Source organism: Rissa tridactyla, chromosome 4 (assembly GCF_028500815.1).
Source record: "Rissa tridactyla isolate bRisTri1 chromosome 4, bRisTri1.patW.cur.20221130, whole genome shotgun sequence".
Classification (NCBI taxonomy): Eukaryota; Metazoa; Chordata; class Aves; order Charadriiformes; family Laridae; genus Rissa; species Rissa tridactyla.
Genome location: NC_071469.1, coordinates 40,186,047 through 40,206,380, shown reverse-complemented (window position 1 = coordinate 40,206,380; position 20,334 = coordinate 40,186,047). Strand labels below are relative to the sequence as shown.

At 41.6% G+C, this 20,334-nt stretch overlaps 2 protein-coding genes across 9 annotated transcripts in view; one reads left to right on the top strand and one right to left on the bottom strand.

The window, feature by feature from the left end:
• ARG2 (arginase 2) overlaps positions 1–10,547 on the top strand; it is a 22,658-nt gene extending 12,111 nt beyond the window's left edge. The window contains exons 3-8 of the mRNA XM_054198773.1: positions 1,849–2,026; positions 2,682–2,841; positions 7,632–7,726; positions 7,864–7,968; positions 9,272–9,408; positions 10,216–10,547. Of these exons, the coding sequence (XP_054054748.1) occupies positions 1,849–2,026; positions 2,682–2,841; positions 7,632–7,726; positions 7,864–7,968; positions 9,272–9,408; positions 10,216–10,421 (881 nt within the window). The 3' untranslated portion in view covers positions 10,422–10,547. The remainder of the gene's footprint in view (positions 1–1,848; positions 2,027–2,681; positions 2,842–7,631; positions 7,727–7,863; positions 7,969–9,271; positions 9,409–10,215) is intronic.
• VTI1B (vesicle transport through interaction with t-SNAREs 1B) lies at positions 6,466–20,217 on the bottom strand. Of its 8 annotated transcripts, none has more exons than XR_008465967.1 (7): positions 19,992–20,217; positions 16,853–16,911; positions 15,433–15,624; positions 13,907–14,080; positions 11,959–12,020; positions 8,601–10,918; positions 6,466–6,885 (listed from the first exon to the last, which is right to left on the bottom strand). XR_008465967.1 is itself a non-coding variant. In XM_054198774.1 (6 exons), exons 1-6 carry the CDS (start codon positions 20,104–20,106, stop codon positions 10,822–10,824), a joined length of 699 nt encoding a protein of 232 aa, XP_054054749.1. In that variant the 5' UTR covers positions 20,107–20,217; the 3' UTR covers positions 6,466–10,821. The 8 variants fall into 8 exon arrangements, 1 of the variants encoding a protein (XP_054054749.1); XR_008465968.1 differs by having other exon boundaries at positions 8,719–10,918; XR_008465970.1 differs by having other exon boundaries at positions 6,466–8,872; positions 10,628–10,918.
• Positions 20,218–20,334: the final 117 nt, after the last annotated feature.

The following is a 20,334-nucleotide window of genomic DNA, read 5'->3' as shown; positions in this document are numbered from 1 at the left end:
TGTAGGAATATACAAATAAAAAAAACAAAATAGATTTTTGACATTCATTGGACATCTCTCAACTCGTAATTCTCTTCTAATTCTGCACAGAAGCAAAATGAAACAAGAGGGTAAAAATGTAGTGGCCACAAGGGAGATCAGATAGCGCATTCAAATCTGAACAAAATGGGCGTAAAATTCCAGCGCCATCATACTGCTGCATTGCCTAAGGGGGGGAAAAATGCTGTTGTGTGCCTGTAGAAGACCAGGGAGTGGTACATCCTCGTCCTGCTTACTGCCTTAAGTTTCTGCAGATGATGTGTTTTCTCAGAGTTGCTGAGACTGTGTTTATTTAATCCTTTGTCAAGTAGCTGTGCTTAGCTGACATGTCCTCTCCTAGCAAATACCCTGACACATGTCCATCTGTGTCCCTGCTACAAAAAGTATGCTTGCCAATAGGCCCAGACATCTAATTCTCCCAAGTGACTCAACCATTTTCCTTCATTCTTTTCACCAGTCAAAATGCCTTTTGAAATTATAATAAAGTCATGTTTTTCTCAATGCTACTTTTATGTTATTTCCACAAAGCAAATTCACACAGCCTGTTTCCTAGCCATTAGACTAATGGCTTAATGGATGTTAAGCAGGAAACCCAGAGCCCTAAGTGGGCTGTTTCTTCATGTTGATTTGCTTGCCTTAATTTTTCAAATTGCTGTGTTTAGGCATAGGATGGCTAAAGGCAAAATGCCAAGCTCTAGCCTCGATGCTTTGAACTGCAAACAGACTAGTTATTCTGAGGAACAAATGGGAGAGGCATGATGAGTATTCAGGGTGGTCTTGACTTGCTAAGCCCCTGTTGGTGTAGCTGCAAATCCCTTGGGGCCTTTACAGTCCTCATCAGTGCCTGCGGCGACAGGCCTATCTGAAACTGAGAAGCTCTGGCCTGTGAAATACTGTTAGAAATTTTGGTATCTAAATGATTGTTAAGAAAACACATGGTATTGGACAGCACAGCTTCTTAGGATTAGCTTTATAATGTGTGTGAAAGAGCATTAAACTTTAAATGCAGACAATTAATAAATATGCTCACAGTTGGCTGGAGGAGGGGAAACAACACTCAAAAATGTTGCCTTGTATCCTAGTCTGTGAAATGACTCCTTTTCAGGGTAATCAGACAGAAATATGTTTTAAGAAAGGCTGAGTCTTAGACCCAGAATGTTGTCAGGCTTCAACAGCCAATTCAGTTGTAACTGGCAATGACAGGAAGTCAAAGAGGGTTGGGATCAAAGCCTCAGAATTAAAATGCCTTCTAGAACATCTTGCATTGAGAAAATGCACGGGTTCTCTTACAAAACACTAGTGCATCCTCCATGGAGTTGCCTAGAAGTACTGTAAGAAAATTTCCATTATTGGTAACTTGGCACTTTTGTCCCTAGATTCTTGTGGGATTTGAAAATGGAAAATAACTGTTAGGATTCGGTTATTGTTAGCTAAACATGTAGTCCTAGGCATCTTTGAGCAACTGAGTTTTTTTAAGGGTGTATACAATCTGTCTAACTGAGAAAGAAGATGGCAATACAAACTGTCCTTTTTAATGTTAAAATTTACAAGAAATAATTAAACAAAGCCAAACTGTTTTTCTAGGTGACTTTCTATGATTGTCCTATCTCATAGCTAAATTAAAATGGCAATACTATCTTAAGTTTTCTAATCTGTAAAGTTGTGACACTGTTTGCAACCAGTCAAATGAATTCACTCCCTTCCCACTGTTACTTTCATACTTGCCCAAGTGATTTTCCAAGAGGACCATATTTTGAGCGTTTCTCTGGGCACTTAACTCACTTTCTCCTTTTGCTGCTGTGTTTCCAGGATGTCAAGTGTTCGACTTTGGAGATTTGAATTTCACTCAAGTTCCCAATGATGAACTGTACAACAACCTGATTTTATATCCACGGTCAGTGGGTTTAGCCAGCCAGGTATTGGCTGATGCTGTTAGCAGAGCAGTAGCCGCTGGACACAGTTGTGTGACTATAGGAGGTGATCACAGGTGAGCTAACTAAAAGCAATGAGTGGTGCATGCTGTAGGTTGACACTTGGAGCGTAAGAATTTAATTAAAAAATATGGGGACAGTGGGAACAACTTAGAGTCATCTCCTACCAATACCATAGGGTAGCAGCGTTTTGATTTTGTTGCTGGGGCTTCTAGGGTGGAACACAGCTACAAAAATCTGACCTCCTAATACAGTGCTGCTTAGTTCCGGCCTGATCTGCAGATGTACAAATGAGGTTTTCCTGTTTGGGAAAGTTTGTGTGATCAGGTCCCTTAAGGAACTGTTGGAGTTTCTTTATTGCTGAATGTTTAGTGATGTGTCGTGTCTCTTTTGCCCCTCAACTCTTGGGTGTAAACTCTTAGGACGTGTTTGTAATACCTGCACGCAGACCCTTTTGTAATAGATCTTACATGTGAATTTTTCTCCTCTTTTTCACTAACCTTTGATCCCAGAATTGATTGAAGAAAGCAGGGCATGTAAGAATGAATTGTGGGGGCAGGTGTCATGACTGGAATCAAAAATGGGTGAATAGCCGAACTGATGAGTGAGCACACTAGATTTTTCTAGGAGATCATTTGGAGCTAGAACAGGTGAGGATTAGAGTGTGGGAAGGAGAAATGGTGACTAAAGACTTTGCTACTTTACTTCCAGCTTGGCACTTGGTTCTGTCAGTGGCCATGCACGGCAGTGCCCGCACCTTGGTGTGATCTGGGTGGATGCACACGCTGATATTAACACCCCTCTTACAACTCAGTCTGGAAGCCTCCATGGACAACCTCTCTCATTTCTCTTGAGAGAGCTTCAAGATAAAGTAAGTATCTTGCTTGTACAGTTAGCCTACATTGAAATCCTCAGAGCACTTTACTTTTTCAGGTGTGAGGTGCTTTCTTATCTGCTGCAAATGCGGACCTTTTTTATCTGAGTATTATTTGTGGATGTATATACACACATATACACAAATGCATACACACACGTAAATATAGATATACATACACACACTTAGAAACAAGAAGGAGAAAAAGCTTCTTTGTGCAAGCACCTTGGTGGATTGTATGGTAAGGAAGAGTTCACACAAGCTGTACGTAGCTGGTGACCGTTGTGCCGTGCCCAGGAGTGGAGCTGATGCTGAGGCCGTGCAATGGCAGCAATCCCACCAACTGAGCAAAAGAAAGAACCTCCCCCAAGCCCAGCCTGTGAGAGCTGAGCTGAGCTGAGCTCACCTCCAGGGACAGCTGGTTCCTGCATACCTTGCATGCTGCTTCTGCTTAGTTTGGCTCTTCCATGTTTTGACAACCTTGGGGCCTGACAGGGGCTGATCCTGCATGATCTCTCCTGACTGGCTGTTCTGCTGTTGGCTCCACTGGCAAATATTACAAATTGGAACAGCTGTACCTGCTTACAGCGTGCTTTTAAAGAGATAGTCTTTGTCTTGGAAAGAGGCCAAATTATCAAAAAGAACTGTTTACTGGGGCACGTGGAATGTGTATGGCCAGTTTTTGCTACTGTCAAGATGCTAAACAGGCTGTAGGTTGTCTGAAGGCCTACAGATCCTTTTTGGCTTAGCTATGGACTGTATCTCCCAATACAGGTCCCTGTAGCATCTCCTGGAGACATTACAGTGGCAGCCTGCGCACTGTTAATAGCTGGGGCCTTTGCAGTAGAACTTGGATACCTAGAGTGGCAGCAGGATCAGCACCTGCAGGTTGAAAATGGATGCTGGAGCTGCAGAAAACCTGACTATTTTATTCTGGCACTTTGCACTGCTTGTCACTTCTCTTAGATTTCTTTTTTCTCTCTGATAAATTTTGGATGTGCTGTGTTGATGGAAGTATGCTTCTTCAAAGTAAGATCAAGCACGTTTAACGTCTTTATGGCTACTGAAGATACCATGGCGCTAGGACCTGTTTGGTGGAGCAAGATTGCTGTCATCTGGTACAGCTCTTCTGCTTTTCTCCTGCAAATTCTTTTAAATGAATTCCATCCACAAGTCAATAGAGTCATTGGGTGCTTTTACATACTTTCCTCTTTCTAATAATTCTTGTATGGTCTCTACAAACATGCTAGAATGCCCAAAGTAACACAAAATTAATGGGGCTTCTTGAAATACCCACCCAGGACATGAGAAGGTTAATATAAAAGGTGAGAAGGTTAATATAAAAGATTACCGTATTTCTAGTTTCTTGCCTGTAAGTTAAAGGGGGTAACTTTTATTTTTTCTTTTTTGGCACCTGCACCCAATTCTGCAGGAGAGCTAGGAAGAGCAAGAGAAAATTTTGTGAATTTTGGGGCTCACCTAACATGAACAGTTATTTCTTGGTGAGAATAGAACAAAGCTGAGTTCTTTGATAGCTGAGGAAGGAGGAAAAAGAGTAAGATACGCTGCTTTCCTGTTTTGTCAGTAAGACAAAAGTGTTTAATTGGCTTCCTCTGTATACAGTGTGGATTTCTGGTCTGTTGGGCTCTGGTTCTTGAGCAGCACAGAAAAGCAATGTGTGGTGGGTTGGTTGGGTTTTTTTAGAGGTACTGAAAGAATACTGTGAGCTTTCTGGGGTCAATGGGAGAGCAGGCCTCTTGCCAGCAGCAGCAATGAATAGAGTAAGATTAGGCTATGCTGGGAGGTGAATGCCAGGTGTGGTGCCAGTTATGAGATTTTGTCACAAGCTCAGGTAAATTCTAAATATTAGGCAACCTATGTAGAAACATCTGACATAAGCCCCTCAACCTGTATTTGCAGCTATACACAGGCATATACTCATTTAGAGGGTTTTCTTATCATATTATATTCCTGTTTAGAAGGAGGAAAACAACATCTGTCCTGCTGGTACAGGAAGGCTTCTACAACAGTATATTTAAACAGCTGTTTAGCTGTAGTAGAATGGGCCTTTGACAATAGCTTGTCTGGCTGTGTATCTGGCTCACTGGAGGGAACTTTTATGTGTGAACAGGTGTATGTGGCTCAGCTCTCATCCAGTACGGCAGTTGTATTGATAATGGGACAAAAAAATTTACTGTCCTCCTCTCCTGACTGCTTTGCAAGGATTCTTTCTGAATCCTAAAATTGTCTGCTGCCAGCAAGAAGGCTACTCTAGTCCTACACTCTGCTAAGCGTAACTTCTTTCTCAAAGTGATAGACAAACTACCAATAGCACTTTGCTCCTCAAGGAGGCTTCTATCTTGTCAAAGGGTACAAAGCATAGCAGCGCGAGAGGACAGAAGAGATTTTTGTGATGAGCCCTGTATCTCCTTCCTTGCTTTCACTCATGCTGTGAAGGGGTTTTTTGAGCAACTCCCTTCCTACCATGCCACATCTCTGTGTATGCTTCTCTGGGTGGACTCCCATAATTCCCTCAAACTGTCCCTCTGGGTCATGACCTAATAGTCTCAAGAAGGCTAGTTAGCACTTGGCTCCCTGTCTAGATTGTTTTGTAGAGCCAGAGAGGAACAACAGCTCCTTTGAGGATATAAAAAGAGAGCAAAATAGCCTGTATGATTACATTTTATCTTCCTGATTCATTGCCCATCTCTACTAACTGGTGCTGCTCTTCCTGCATCTCCAGGCTCCTTCTTCCTCATTCCCTATCAAGAGGAGATGAGACAGAGGTAGTAGTGTAACACATATCTCTCCTGATGGCACAATCTGTTGAGACCGTTCTTGATCCCCATACCAGCAACTCAGTTTGGCTGCTGTAACCTTCTGTGGGATTGCATAAGAACTGAGTCAGGGCAGGTTAGTCTCTTTGCTTGGTTAGTTTTTGAGATGCGTGAAGTCCTAGCCCTCGGTCACTATATGACCCTACAAACAGCTGTCCTGGCACAACATAACGGGGAAACTGATGTGGCAGCAACTGCTTAAATTAGCACACCTGCCAAGCGCTCTCCAGGGCTGTTTCATGTCCCTCAGTTTAGGTGTTCTCTCTCCTGTTTTCAGAATCCCTTATGTATCCAGGGCTAAGCTTGGTCAATGCTCTACTGAATTAAATGTCCCCCTGTAGCAGACAACATGAAGTATAAAAGCGATGCATCTGGATATGACATAAAATAAAGCATTTGGCCTGGTTGCTGTAGAACAAAGCCTGGTGTTGCTTGCACAGTCCATTCATGGGTTGGCAGCTGCTACTTGTTTGTCCAGCCAGCCTCACAGGAGCACTGCTTGGCACTCCTCCGCACAAGGTGGCACTTCAATGTTTTAAAAAAACTTTTAAAATTAATTTTGTGGTTTTAAGGGAAAATATTTGTGAACATAATCCTTTGACTAGCATTCCTCAAACCATGCACTAGTGTCAGGGGTCTTGGAAACATTCAAACTGAACTCATAAACTGCTGTTAGTAACTTCCCATGAAAATCCCTGCACCTTTTTCTGATGCCTGTTTGGCTTTACAATCAGCAACTCCTTTTCTATTGCAACAAAGTAAAACCAGAGCCTACCAAAGGAAGTTAAAGCATTCCATTTTCTTTATTAAAAGAGGAAGAGGTATAATTAAAAATGGCAGTATTACATCTACTAAATCTTTGATACTAGAGAGTATCTGACAGTATCATCAGTACTATGGTCAGTTTATGGTATGGTGATGGGTTTTGCAGATGCAGCTTCATTTCTGAGGCCTGAATTATTTTTCCTAGTGGTCTCCAATTCATGACTGCAGAAAAGTTTCAGGTCGTTGCCCCAGACTAACAAATACTTTTTTTATATGTGCTTATTTAATCCCAAAGTAATTAAATATAGCTATGGGTGTTAGCCTTTAAAAACAAATCCAAGTGTTGTAACTAGAACATAATTAGTAATTGAGAAGTACAAGAGGGAAACAAAGACTTCTTGCTGCTTGACAGCTGTGTTGGCTGTAGCCATTTTCAGAGCTGGGAGAGGAAGAAGAAAAATTTGAGTTAATTTAAAGCACTCCTAAAATTAGTAGATATTACGAACTGAAGGATTTTTATAGTTGCATACCATGACAACTTAATTACCAAAGCTGAAAAATTATGATCTCATTATGATCTTTCATTTGCTGTCTTAGACCTGCTCTCTTCAGTTCTACATTAAAAAACAGTATGATGCAGCCCAATGTGGAGGCCCTACTTCTTGTCATGCTCTTTATTTTTTTTAACTTCCCACTTTGAATTTGTCCACCTTTAATGTTTTTGCAACACAGTTTGCATGACTTTTTTGGTGATTCCCCTAAAAAGACACAGGTGCCTGGTTTTTCATTTTTCCACTTAAGTATCACGTACTGGGTAGGTTACACAGCATTACCATGAAACGCACTGTATAAGTGACCTGCATCTGAGTATCCAATTTCTTATCACTCCCCCTTACATTCACTGATGCTAATTATCTACTGATTGTGGATTTGGGCTTTTTATTCCTCCTCTTCAAACTGGAAAATATAGAAGAGTTAAAAAATCTTTATCCATTAACATTCATCTTGGGTAAAATGGTATGACAAAGGTAAGAACTGATTAAAGCAGGGAGACAAAGTCTCAAGGATGAAGTTTCTCTCTTTAGACCGAGACAGGATGCTACAAATAAATAACTTTTGAGGGATAGCATTAAATACAGTTTTGTTATATATATCATTCACCTAATACCAAGCCTTTGCTTGCAGGTACCACAACTTCCTGGCTTTTCCTGGCTAAAGCCCTGTCTCTCAGCATCTGATATTGTGTACATTGGTTTGAGGGATGTGGATCCTGCTGAATAGTAAGTTGATTTAGGTTAAAGGATTTTTATAATAAGCTGAAATCATGAGCTTCTTTCCACATCTGGCTGTTCACAAGGATTGTTATATTTAAGCTTAGGCCAGTAATGATTTTTTTTTTTTTTTAATATTTTAACAGCTATATTTTGAAGAACTATGACATCCAGTATTTTTCCATGAGGGATATTGATCGCCTTGGAATTCAGAAAGTTATGGAAAGAACATTTGAACAACTGATGGGCAGGTAACAAACTATTATCTGATTTAAACTACTCTTATCATCCATTTGTTGAATATCTGCTTTCCTGAAAGTTATTTAAGTGAATATTACTCTTGATGTAAAGCAGCCTAACCAAACTGGGACAGCGTCCAGTAAATAGTAAAAGTTGTAGCACTGACTTTAGTATTTGACTTCCACATCTTGAACTGGAACCCGTGTTTGGCCAAAAGCTATGAGATAGGTTACATTAGTCGCTACAGTTGAGGCTCTGTTTTATATAATTTGTTCTGTTCTGCCCGTTTCAGTTAAGCTAATGAAGTTCACTTTAACCACTCCCTCAGCGACATTCAATATGGAAGTCTTTGCTAACCTTGCTCAAGTTGGGGGAACCAGATCAGGGAGCAAATCATGCTACTCTAGGGACACACAGCGAGGATCAGAGTCAGAAAGGGTCACCTCTCACCACAGAGTAGAACAAAATCCTGTAAGCGGAACAAGGTCTGTGTATCTGTACTGGATGCTGTTGCATCTAAAAGCGTGCTTGCTCTTCCTAGCTGCAGCTGTGCCAAGTAAAGAAGCTGCCAATCCAGATGCTGCTTCCTACTGAGCATCTGCAGTAAGTTGGAAGTATGCAGTCTACCATTTAAATAGCTCACCTGAATGACAAGAGGCGTCCAATTTATTAAGCTGTTATCGGTTGACAGACTTAATGTAGTAACCAACTGACATTTTAGGTTTGAGATTATCCTTCCTTTTTTCATCAACTAGGCTTACATGGCAGAGGTTGAAGGCAGCCTTCAACTATTGACCTGAACAATGCAGAATGCCCCACTCATCTTGATGAGCTGTCTATGAAATCCTCAAGCTTGGTGCTTCCTCCATCCTAGATGCCATGCAAATCAAAGTTTCAGCCTTTCACCCTGGCTTTCTGTACAAAAGGAGAAAAGGCTGGATTATATCATACCATACGTTTCTCTACATTTTTCCAACTAAGACAAAAACCAGATAAGATGGTTAGAACTGAAGTACTTATCTTCAGCCAAATCATACCTGAGCAGATGCTCACTGAAAAGAGAAAGACAAACTTCTGTTCCCCCAATGCATACTGGGGAGAGTTCTGAGCTAAAAGATGTTTCCGAGTCCAAAGATATTGGGGAAAAAAAAGTCCTTTCCAAATGTGTATAAGACATGGTATGGGACTTGGGGGGGGGCACCTTTAGCATCCTGGAGCTTGATGCTACTTGGCTGATCAGCCTGGACGGTAAGAAATACATGTAGAAAAAGTTTAAGGTTCTGAAATTGCTTTTCTTGTTTTATTCTGCTTCAGGAGACAGAGACCGATTCACCTGAGTTTTGACATTGATGCTTTTGATCCCTCACTGGCTCCAGCAACCGGGACTCCTGTTCTAGGTGGATTAACTTACAGAGAAGGCATGTACATCACGGAGGAAATACACAACACAGGTAGGAGTCAACCACCAGCACTGCACTAAGCAAGGACAGGACAAACTACATACAGTTCATATTGGTTATGTTTTTCCTGTGTAACTAGATAATATGATACATGTAGTCAAAGCTAAGGTGCCTCGAAAGTCAATTCAGCCTTCGGTAAGGGAAAAAGAAGTCCTATAGTGTTGGAAGCAGCTTAACCACAACTTACTTACCAAGAGTAAATAAAATACGTAATATATTAACAACTAATGCCAAAAATGACTTGTCCCCTATTTCTAAACACATGAGGTGAGACGTAAAAAGCTTTCACTAAGTATACTGTAGTTGACTCAATATATGAGGACTTTCCTCCTTATGCCATGGAGTTTTTATTTAATGTGTTTAAACAATGAGTTATTTGCATTTAAAGAAGGAAAAAACCCAACAAGACAGAGTCAATAAAATCATGAATATGATGACAAAAAATACTAGGTGAGACTATTTTATATCCCCCAGTTTTTGGACTGGGAAAAAAAAAGACTAAAAAAAAAAATTTCTCTCATAAGTGTATATGGAACGTCAAACTCAATTTCCTGAATGCTAAAAGCATGAATGAGTGAGGTAGTGACGATGTAAGAAAGCACCAAATTAAAACGAAAGTTTCATCTAAGAATGATAATCTCATCGCTCACTTGAGAGCCGATTTTACTTGTCTAAGGGGTACAGTAGGTCACAAGCTCAAATATCAGACTTTCTGCAATGAATGAAAGGCTGCGAAAGAAACCCTATTAGAGAATTTGCCCTTTTTCATAGTAACAAAGCTGTGAATCACTTTCACAGGAATGCTTTCAGCTGTAGACATGGTTGAAGTCAATCCACTGCTTGGAGCTTCTCAAGAGGAAGTGAATGCAACCGCTAGTCTTGCCGTTGACGTGATAGCAACGTGCTTTGGGCAGACAAGGGAAGGAGCACACATTGCTTTTGATGAACTGCCAACACCCAGTTCTCCAGATGAATCTGACAGTGAAGAGCAAGTGAGGATTTAAGAACCCAAAGTGTTGGGTACATTGGACATTATAGAGCTCTGCTGAGGCACTTGAGTGTTTAGATTGTCAAGACTTGGCAAATACTGTTACCTTCTCAATTTTTAAATAAACTAGCTTTTCCACTGATTGGTGGCTACTTTATTACATACCAAGATTTATTCGTTTAGTTAAGTATATACAAATTGAGACAATAAAATATTTATTACCTTCTTATTAATCTTACCAGCAGTTCAAGTCTGTCTCTGCATTTTCCTTTTACTCCCATTCTGTCTTTCTAGTGTCAGTACAGTTTCAGTTAACATGCTGTCTCATGAGACAGTTCAATCCTCAGACAGCCCAAGGGAACAGACAGCCCATCCGCTTCCTCAACACTGGAAAAGCTCATCTCGGTCACGAAGATTCATTTGCTGCGAAAGAACTTGTAGTAGACCACACCTCCCAGGATGGCTAATTCCAGGATGATGATGATCGACAGCAACAACTTATTAGTGGTTACTCTAGAGTTAAAAAATAATAATCATAAAAAATAAATCCAAGATAGCTTCCCCCCCCTTGATTATGAAAGCAGATTCTAGATAATCTTACCTTCAATAAGTATACTCCCTGTTACAGCTAGACCACAAAGTGCTACTCGAATAGCTCTTAACAAGCAGGAAGGGACAAACTCAGTCATTTCCTACTCCTGTTTTCCTGGAAATTCTGCTTAAATCTTCTACTTCAACAGTAGCAGTTCTGTTCCTTTTCCCCCACCCCACTTAAGGCAGATCATCCTGCTCTATATGTGCTTACTCATTCAGTTAAGCAAAGAGGAGAACATCAGTTGAAGTCCTCTGCTAAAACCCATCTTGTGGTGCTTTTACTTGGAACTGTCATTGAACTATAAAAATAGCAAACTAATACTTTACTTTTACTATTGAAAATTATGCAGTTGTTATAACTTCCTTTACCAATGGGTATAAAGGAAAGACTGTTAGGCCAGAAGTACCTACTGGAAATATACTCCTCGAACTGGTTTATAAGGATAATTAAACCTCATAGTTAAGACACTGTAAATACACTTAAGCAGCCAAGGCTTTAGTCATCAAAACAGTACATGGTCAGGCTCAGTTTCTCATATGACAGTCTAATTACCCTAAGGCATTACCGTGGGCTACACACAGTTGTCTGTGTCATCAGACATCTAACTCACTTAATGCTCAGTGATTTATGGCCCAGCTTTTTCCAACATAAGTAACACAGAGTTGCATCTAAAGTTACCATCAGCAATTTGCTGTAACTCGCTTATATCATGTGGGATGGTTAAAGACCCTGTAATGGACTAGAAGAGCAGCACAAATTCAGTAGTGTTCAACCACCTGTATTCTGTTAAGTGATTACCAGAGAGGAGAAAACACAAGTTACCATCAGCACACAGGCACATGTTCCTTAAAACCTCCCTGCAGTTCCAGCTGACGCTTTATTCCTTGGTTTTCACCTGAAACTGGCAGGCAACAATGCTACCTGCTGAGTGCTGCTTTAAGTCAGTCACGCTACTCACCTCCTGGACATGGAACGGAGAATCTTGCGACTCTTGCTCAAGTTCTCACTTGTATTCACCAACTAAGAAGAAACAGAAGTTATCTGTCAGTTGAACAAGTATACGGCAGCTCTGCAAAGATGCACCTGGAAGTAGCTGGTGTTGCAATGTTGCAATTAATAATGGGACCAATACAAGCTGGAAGCATTGTGGCCTTTCTGAGGAGGAAATAAGAGTGTCATGTGTACTCTCCCTTAGATACATATAAAGATATGCAATTATGGATCACTTTCTACCACTTTAGTTAATCTACAACTATCAGAAAGTTGGCTTTAGCTCCTTTCATTACATTTCATTTAATTGTTCTAGTTGTTGACACCAGGAGAAAATGATACCGACATGTTCTCCCCAGTGCGTATCTGGAACTGTTTGAAATGCTGTTCACTTCCTAGCAAAGAATGAACCACGTTGCACTGACAGGTCTAAGTGACCCAGTGGATATGAGCTCTGAACTGTTAATAGATAATCCATTTCAGCTCTGTAATGCTCAGAAAGGAACTGTCATGTATTTCTCAGTCAGCTATGAAGAAGCACATAATTAAGTGAGGTTACACACAAATAAAAAAAAGCTGCCGGCTCACAAAACAGAGCCAGGATTCATGATGTTTGGCCACCGGAGGTCCCCAGGTAAGATTTCACTGTTCCACTTCCAAACCTTCCAGGGAAGTGAAAGGTACACCGGGTCACTCACCACCACAGACACCTGCCTGCACAATTCCTCTGTAGTTTAAGCTACCGCCCTCAACTGCAAAACTGTCTCTGTAGGTACGTTACTTTGCATTGAGATGGACTGGACCAAGCTGGGAAGAAAATTGCCAAGTCCATTTGAAGCATACTAGAGTGACAATCTTTGATGTGAAAGACCAAGCAAGAAGAAAGTCTGCTTCTAGTTGGAATGTGTGGTTAATACAATTCAGCAATGCAATGTCTAAAAGGCTCACAATAAAAGTCACAGCTTCACGAACAATCTGTGGATAGACTGACATGCTTGAAGGGCTGTAATATTTTTTATTGGAAAAAGAACAGAGAAAAACTATACCTACAAACCTTAAGATCACATTTCCTTTCCTGCTCTCCTACACAAATTAGGGAGCAGGACAAATGAAATTCTGACCAAAATAAAAAAAAATACTTAAAGGAAAAAGCTACAGGCTTGGTTGCAACGAGTACAGAGAACTCCCAGAAAAGGGATGTGCTTTTTGCTTTGGCCGAGCGCACTCACTTGCCAAACACAGCATCCCCCTGCAAGTCACTCACCTAAAAGCTCGACACTCACGATCCCGTACACACACAGCAAATCCCATCAGTTTGTTACTTAAAAAATTGAATTCTCAGTTTTGCATATGTGTATAAAAAACCCAAATGAACTACTTTTTAAAGCTTCCACAGTAGAAGCAGAGCTTCTTTACTGACCCAAGGACAAGGGACAGGCATCTTGGCTGACACCACTTTCTCACTCTCCTTAGCTAACCGACAAATACTGGAGGGTTAGTAATTAAATAATTAAGCTTCTATTATATTTAATTTCATTAGAAGAACTTGCTAACTGCCTCCCAAATCTAAACCTTTATTAGTAATCTAGTGGTGGCAAGTCCTTATAATTCTTTAAAGTCTGCAATTTTTTCAGTAATGCTTTTTGTTTTTTTCTTTAGCAGGTTTATAGGTCTAATATCCACTCTTGCACAGACACAGCAGCAGCCATTTGGCCATCGTGCTTTGGGCCCTTCTACAGTAATTATTTTCCTTTTATGAGCACAGCATAGAAATGTGGCAGCCTGGCTTTGGTCTGTAGAAACATCCATTGGATTACCACGTCTAGGGAGGTCCCCGAGAGAAGCCACTGGCATGCAGTTCCCACTAAGCAAACATCAGGTTGCTTCGACACAATCCCCACAGTTTCTCCGCTTACTCTGCTCTTGGTGCGTTCCAGTTGCTCCCGCTGCTCCCCAAGCTCTTCAATGATATCGGTGCCAATCTGATCGGTTTCAGCAGCAATTCGGTGCGAGCGCTCAATGCTCTGACTGGCTCGGTTCAGGCTGTCTGTTCCCTGGAGAAGCAGCACCCTCTGTGACTGCAGATTAGTCTGAAAAATAACGTATGCTTAACTGTTAAGCACAAAGACAGAGGTATTAGGTTCTGACATATTAAAAAGTGAGGATGTGACTCCATAGGCCACCCATTTGTATTCGCTGTACATGCTGCTTATGTTAACTGATGTAGCCCAGTTAATTTTGAAAGAGTTCTTGTTCACACGGTAATATTATGCCCAAATCTGGTTAAACCTTGAAAAAGGACGACACAGAGCTGAAGAGTTAAAATAGTTACAAAAACCTGTCTTTGGAACAATTTACTTTTCCATCAAAGAACACTTAAATGAAAATAATATCTTTGCTTTCCAGAGGCTAACTTTTCCTTCCATTCATATCTAAATTCAGTCTTGTTTGTGACTTCACAGTTGGTTGCCAGGGAGATCATTAAGAGTTTACACAGTCAAAAGAATTAGGAACAAACAGCTCCAACAGATGGACTGCTAAGTAACAAAGATCCTCTTTTCATGCCAGTAGGCTCTGCTAGAGGGTAAGAAGTGTTTGCTGACCTTGGGGTCAAAAGGTAGCTCAAAATAAGGTATTCTCTTAAGCTTCAGAAAGTCTAGTCTACCACCCTGCGCTCAGGTTTTAGAGGAACTAAAAAAGAGGAACCAAATGCAAAAATTTACCAAGCTACTGCTACCATGTAGAACACGATACTAAGGAAAGAGCCTCCCTCTCCCCTTCCTTGTCGAAGGCAGACAAACAAAAAGCCCACCTCCATGAAGCTTCTGTGCAGATGACAGCACTTTGAAGATAAGCAGATTCAGTCTCACTAGCTCAGACATATCTAAGCACATCTGGTAAACAAAGAAACTGGTGTATTTCTTCACAGTAGCAGCACATCCATAGTGAGCAAAATGCTAGAGGATGACTTCTTATATTTTCTTGAAATTATTTACACTGAGGTTGCTTAAAAGAGAATTCTACCACAGAACCTATACAGTGCATGACTGACACACTCTGCCAGTTTTGGAAACTAAAACCAGATCAGTTAACCTTTCTTTTCAGTCAGTAGCATCACTTTTATGTTTTCACTGCTGTCGGGGAATGATTAAATAAAGCATTTCGGTATAGACTGTTGTGTAAGTTCCTAACCGCATGGCATTCAAGGAGTTCCATTTTGATTATACTCGTATCTTTGTTTTAGAACAGAAAAGCTCTTTGAGTTCCAGGTATTCTTTCTCCTCCCTGAGCTATTCATGTTATATGTGGAGAGATATACAGGGAGTTATACAAGCACAAAAACTAAGCAGATTAAAGTAGAAACACTGTAAACAATACATCTGGAATATTCACGTTTAAACAATGAAAGCAATGTGAAATAAAATTTATATCTAATACTCACACTCTGTTCATTTTCTGTGGAGAAGATGCCATATTTTATATCGCCTTGACTTCCAGGGCCCAGTCCCAAATCTGTGCTTCTCATCTCTCTCTGGAACATGGAGAGGTCTCTTCTGTACGCCCGGATTTTGCTCATCATTTGGTTGCGGAAAGGCAGAGGAGCGTACTTCAGTTCTTCCTCCATTTCCCGCAGCTTTAATGAAAGAAAATGTAGTTATTTTTTAAAGCACCAAATCTATTCTTAGCAGCAGCTATACTCAAAATTCACCACCAGATCAAGGGATTCACATGTTTTTATGTGATTGGGCGAGAGGGATTAAGCCCAAACCCTACACCACTCATCTAGTATCAAGTACACTGTTCTGCCTAATGCTGGTCAGCCCACATGGATTTCCAGATACACAATGCCTCAAGGAAAAAAAAAAAATAAATTAATTGCCAAGCTTAAGTGCTTGATTTTTTTTCTGAAACATCACCTCTATAACTTCAAAATTTGTAGTTCTCACTTTCATATAGTTTAAGCACCTCTAGGATCACCTTCTCATCCTATCTACGCAACAGAGATCTATTGCGTAGGTAGGCATGCCAATAAATTCACACTCTGAACATCCGGGCCTGGCAAGTGGAGTTAGGATTTGTAAACCCTGAGATTTTGGATGCATGAATTTTCACATCAAATTTCAGTGACAGTTGTTACAAATTCACAATGCTTAAAGCTGTCCACCAATATGAGCTCTCTCAGAATGGGAGCGCTACTTCTCATACATCACCTACACAGAAACACATCAATAAAGCCCAGTAAGTTAGAGGAATAAAGCATCACGTTCAGCTCTGACTCAAAAACAACCTAACAAATAGCACATTAATATGAAAAGAAAGCTTAATCCGTAATGTCTTGCTTAAGAAGACAAATCACATGGGTTTTTTTTGTGCTGTTCCATGTCACCTGCTGTCCACGAAGCCTATACAATAGAGGTTTCAAATATTCAAAGTCCCTGGTATTTAACCATCAGACTATTACAGAAAGATCAGATGGGTTAAGACCAACACGAAAAAAGACTGGGCAGGGGGGAAAACAGCAGATTCCCTACATGCCCTCCCTACAGTCTCTAGCAATTTTAATTACACCACTATCACTCTCCTTTGTTCAACAAAGGGAAAGCGATACCCAGACTAAAAAAAAAAAACAAACGAAAAACCCCACATGTAAGAACATTTGTCTGTATCTGTATATGGATGTATACAACAGCCTTGACAGCACAGACACACCTATCAGATCAATTAATCAAACATTAAAAAAATACAACATCTGCCTGCCAGAAGAGGATCCATAAAGAAAGTAAAATTTGGAAGTACTGTCCTTTTAAAGATATCAATAATTCAACTGGTCAGAAAGGCCAGAAGCCTGGACTTATGTTTACCGTTTCATTTGCTTCACGCTGTTTTTCATCAAATTCTCGAACTAGTTTTTTCTTCTCCTCTGTGAAAGAAAAAGTAGCATGTCAGATAAACTATAAAGAAATGACAACAGAACTCCAACTCAATCCATTATAGACAAGGAAGCTGCCACAGACGGCCGATTACAGAGACGCCAGAGGTCAGAATTTACCTTGAACAGGAATAGCCTGTTCCTAGGACAACTTTTCAGAAGGGGGTGGGGGGGACAGAGCAGAAACCAGCCTTCCAAATGCTGGCCACTGCCTCTGGCAGACAAAACAAACCATTTTTCAAACCTGAAATATTTTTCTGGCCTATTATCCTCCAGTCTCCACTGACAGAATCACATGTTTATAAACAGCTTGTAACTATTTCTTACTTTTTGCACACATTTGGTGAGATTACTGAAGGCTGAAACTGTAATTTGGATTTGAACAGAACATCAAGTCAATCTACGTTTCCAAGCGAGCCCTGAAGTTCCTGGCGGATAGGGCACTCCACATTCTCCTGGTCATAAAGCAATGAGGCAAACGGGATAAGCACTCTAGAGTACTCTGAGATTAAAGATGCCATCAAGACACAACCTCAGTTCACGGATTAATGCACAAATGCTTCCCTCTTCTGGAATAACAACAAAACTGCACATTTTAGTTGTTTGAGACAGTCATTTGCTAAGATCCTTGTATCTAGGGCTTTGGAGGCTAAAGAATGCGTTTCACTGCTGTTACTCTATTTTTAAACAAAACCTTAAGACATGTGAAAAACCCATCATACCTCCCTAATATCCATGATCAATTAAAGTGTAATTCTGAAACTCCCCTTATCTCAGTGGAGCAAAAATACGGTTCATAAGCTTTTGCAAAAGCACTGAAGACAACCACCAGAGGACTCTTGTAGAATACATAAATATGTATTTCATATTTCATATTTATTCATTCATAAAAATGAATAAAATGAAACCAAATTCTATCAGAAATCTGATAAATATGCACTAGCCTCATTCATCTCTCCCAGAAGAGGGTAATTCAGTCTTAAATAAAATTTTGGGTAGCAAAAAAATGCAGAGAGACATCTTCGTAAAGCTTCTCTAATCTGATTAAATTTAAAGACTAAATTAAAGACAAAGTTATGAAAACACTGTTGCAGTAAAAAACCACAACTTGATAACACCTTTTTGTAAATATGGTCCTCTGCAAAAGAAGCAGTTTTTAAACCACTGAACTCTCAATGGAGAACAGGGAAAAAATCTGAAGCAATCAAAACATTTTTAAATAGCTCCTCTCATATACACGACATACCTAAGCTGTAGGCTTTCCTTTTCAGTTCAAACTCATATGAAGCCCCAGAATTTGAACTGTAGAGAACTTAAAACAGAATTTAAAACCATCATCAAGAAGAAGCTACGCTCTCAAGTAGTGCACAGAATTATTACAGACTAAGCTACATTATGACTATTAATACATTACACAATAGCTGGTATCAGGAAATGCAGTTTCACATCCCAGTTAATTCAGGAGAAAATGCCGACTTAAGAAGGTTCCTAAATACACTCTCCTCAACTTCTTCCGTGATTTGCCACCATGTACGTTTGTGCTGATGCAGTTATTTGTGTAGTGGGGTTGCACGTTGCAAGTTCTTCCTTTATGCTTTTTATTCTTGTCGACTGCTAGTGGAATTAAGTCAGCTTTGAAAGCTGTCATCTGCAGGTTTAACATCCTTCTAGTACCAAACTTTCTGGAAACTCTAAAGACGGGGACTGCAACCCTGAATTTAACTAATTGTTAAGTGGAAAGCCAGGTAAGAAATGCAATGTTAAGCTTTTCATAGCCTGCGTTATCCAGCGTAGGCTGCTATATTCTGAACAAACCATTTCTTCTAGGGTTTGTGAATTAATACCTAAACACATAAAACTGGTCAATTCTGAAAGAACGGCAAGGCTTGACTATTGCAGAACATGCCTTTTAGCCCCTACTCATTCTTGTGGTACAAAACCCAAGCTGAGCTACAGCAGGTCAAGATAACTGCATATCAAGTTTCTCATATGAAGGAAGTATTTAATCAAAGGGATTCAGTGACATTGCTAAAATTCTCCTTGTCAGATGACTTCCCTTTCCAGTTCTCAAAATACTGACACGTATTCCGAGAAGCACAATGCCAAGTCCTTACAGAGAAGTGTTTTGTCAGTATTTTATCCACTGGTACGAGCACCGTTACCTAATAGGGAATTCCTGTAAAAATCAGATTTTGCTTCTAATAAACTTTGTGCGGGCTGACAGGTAGTTTTTTCTAGTCTGCTGGTAGGTAGTGCACAAACTAGGCTTTTAAAACAGTCATTTAAAATGCAAATCTTCTCCAATAAGCCTACAAATGGTTGTGGACAGTTAAGATAATGAAAACTACTTTTAATTCTGCCAATGAGATTTTAAACAAGAGTCCAACAATGACCAAAAAAACCAAAACGACCCCAAGCAATGCAGCTTAGGCAGTTCACCTACAAACAGCATAAAATAAGATCCCAATAACAACAACTCCTCAGAGAGGAGACTGAAGCTTAAAGCCCAGCACAGCAGCACCTGGCGATGGAGTCGAAGTTTGCCAGGCAAGGGGAGCTGCTCCAGAGGAGGGAAGCCACACACCTGCCTCGCTACTTACGTATTCGGGGCTTTGCATGACCAGGCCTAATGCTCAAGAGCAAAGCTACCACATTATCGCAGTAACCGTAAAACAAGACACGGTGAAGACAGACCCAGCGAAGCCACCCTCCTCCTCAGAGCGAGGCACGGAGTTCCCGCAGTTGCCTTGGCAAACTCCTTCCCCACACACAAGCATTCTTAAAGGCACTTTGCCCTCCCGCCTGTAAACGCAGGCTTATCTATGGCGAAACATCCCCAACGCCCGGCCCCGGCGCCTCAGCAGGCCCCGGCCACCCGAGCGGCCGCTCGCGGGGGTCCCCAGCCGAAGGGCCAGCTGCCCCGGGGCGGGGAGGAGGAAAAGACCCCGATCCCCCGCTTCCGGCCCGGCCCGGTCCGCTGCCCGCGCCCCGTCCCGCCATCGCTACGCGTCCCCCCCCAGCCCGCCCCGCCCCAAGCAACAAGGGGCCGTCGCCGCCCGCCCCCGCCTCACCGGCCGCGCTGCCCCGCAGCCGCTCGGGGACCCCCCGCAGGTCTCCGAGCAGCCCCCGGAAGATCTCGTGCAGCCGCTCCAGGTGCTCCGAGGAGCCGGAGCCGCGGCCCGCCATGGCGGACGCCCACCCCCTGCCGCGCTCGGCGACGGCTGCCGCCTCCCTCGCCAGGCACTTCCGCCATCGGCAGCGGTGACGGGGGCCTCCCCGCGCGACGCCGGGCGCCCGAAGCGCCGCCCGACCTCAAAACTCCCCGGCGGCGGCGGCGGCCGCGCCGGCGAGACCGCCGGGGCTGGCCCCCCGCGGGAGCGAGCCGCCACACGCGTCGCGACAGGGGCTGTCGGC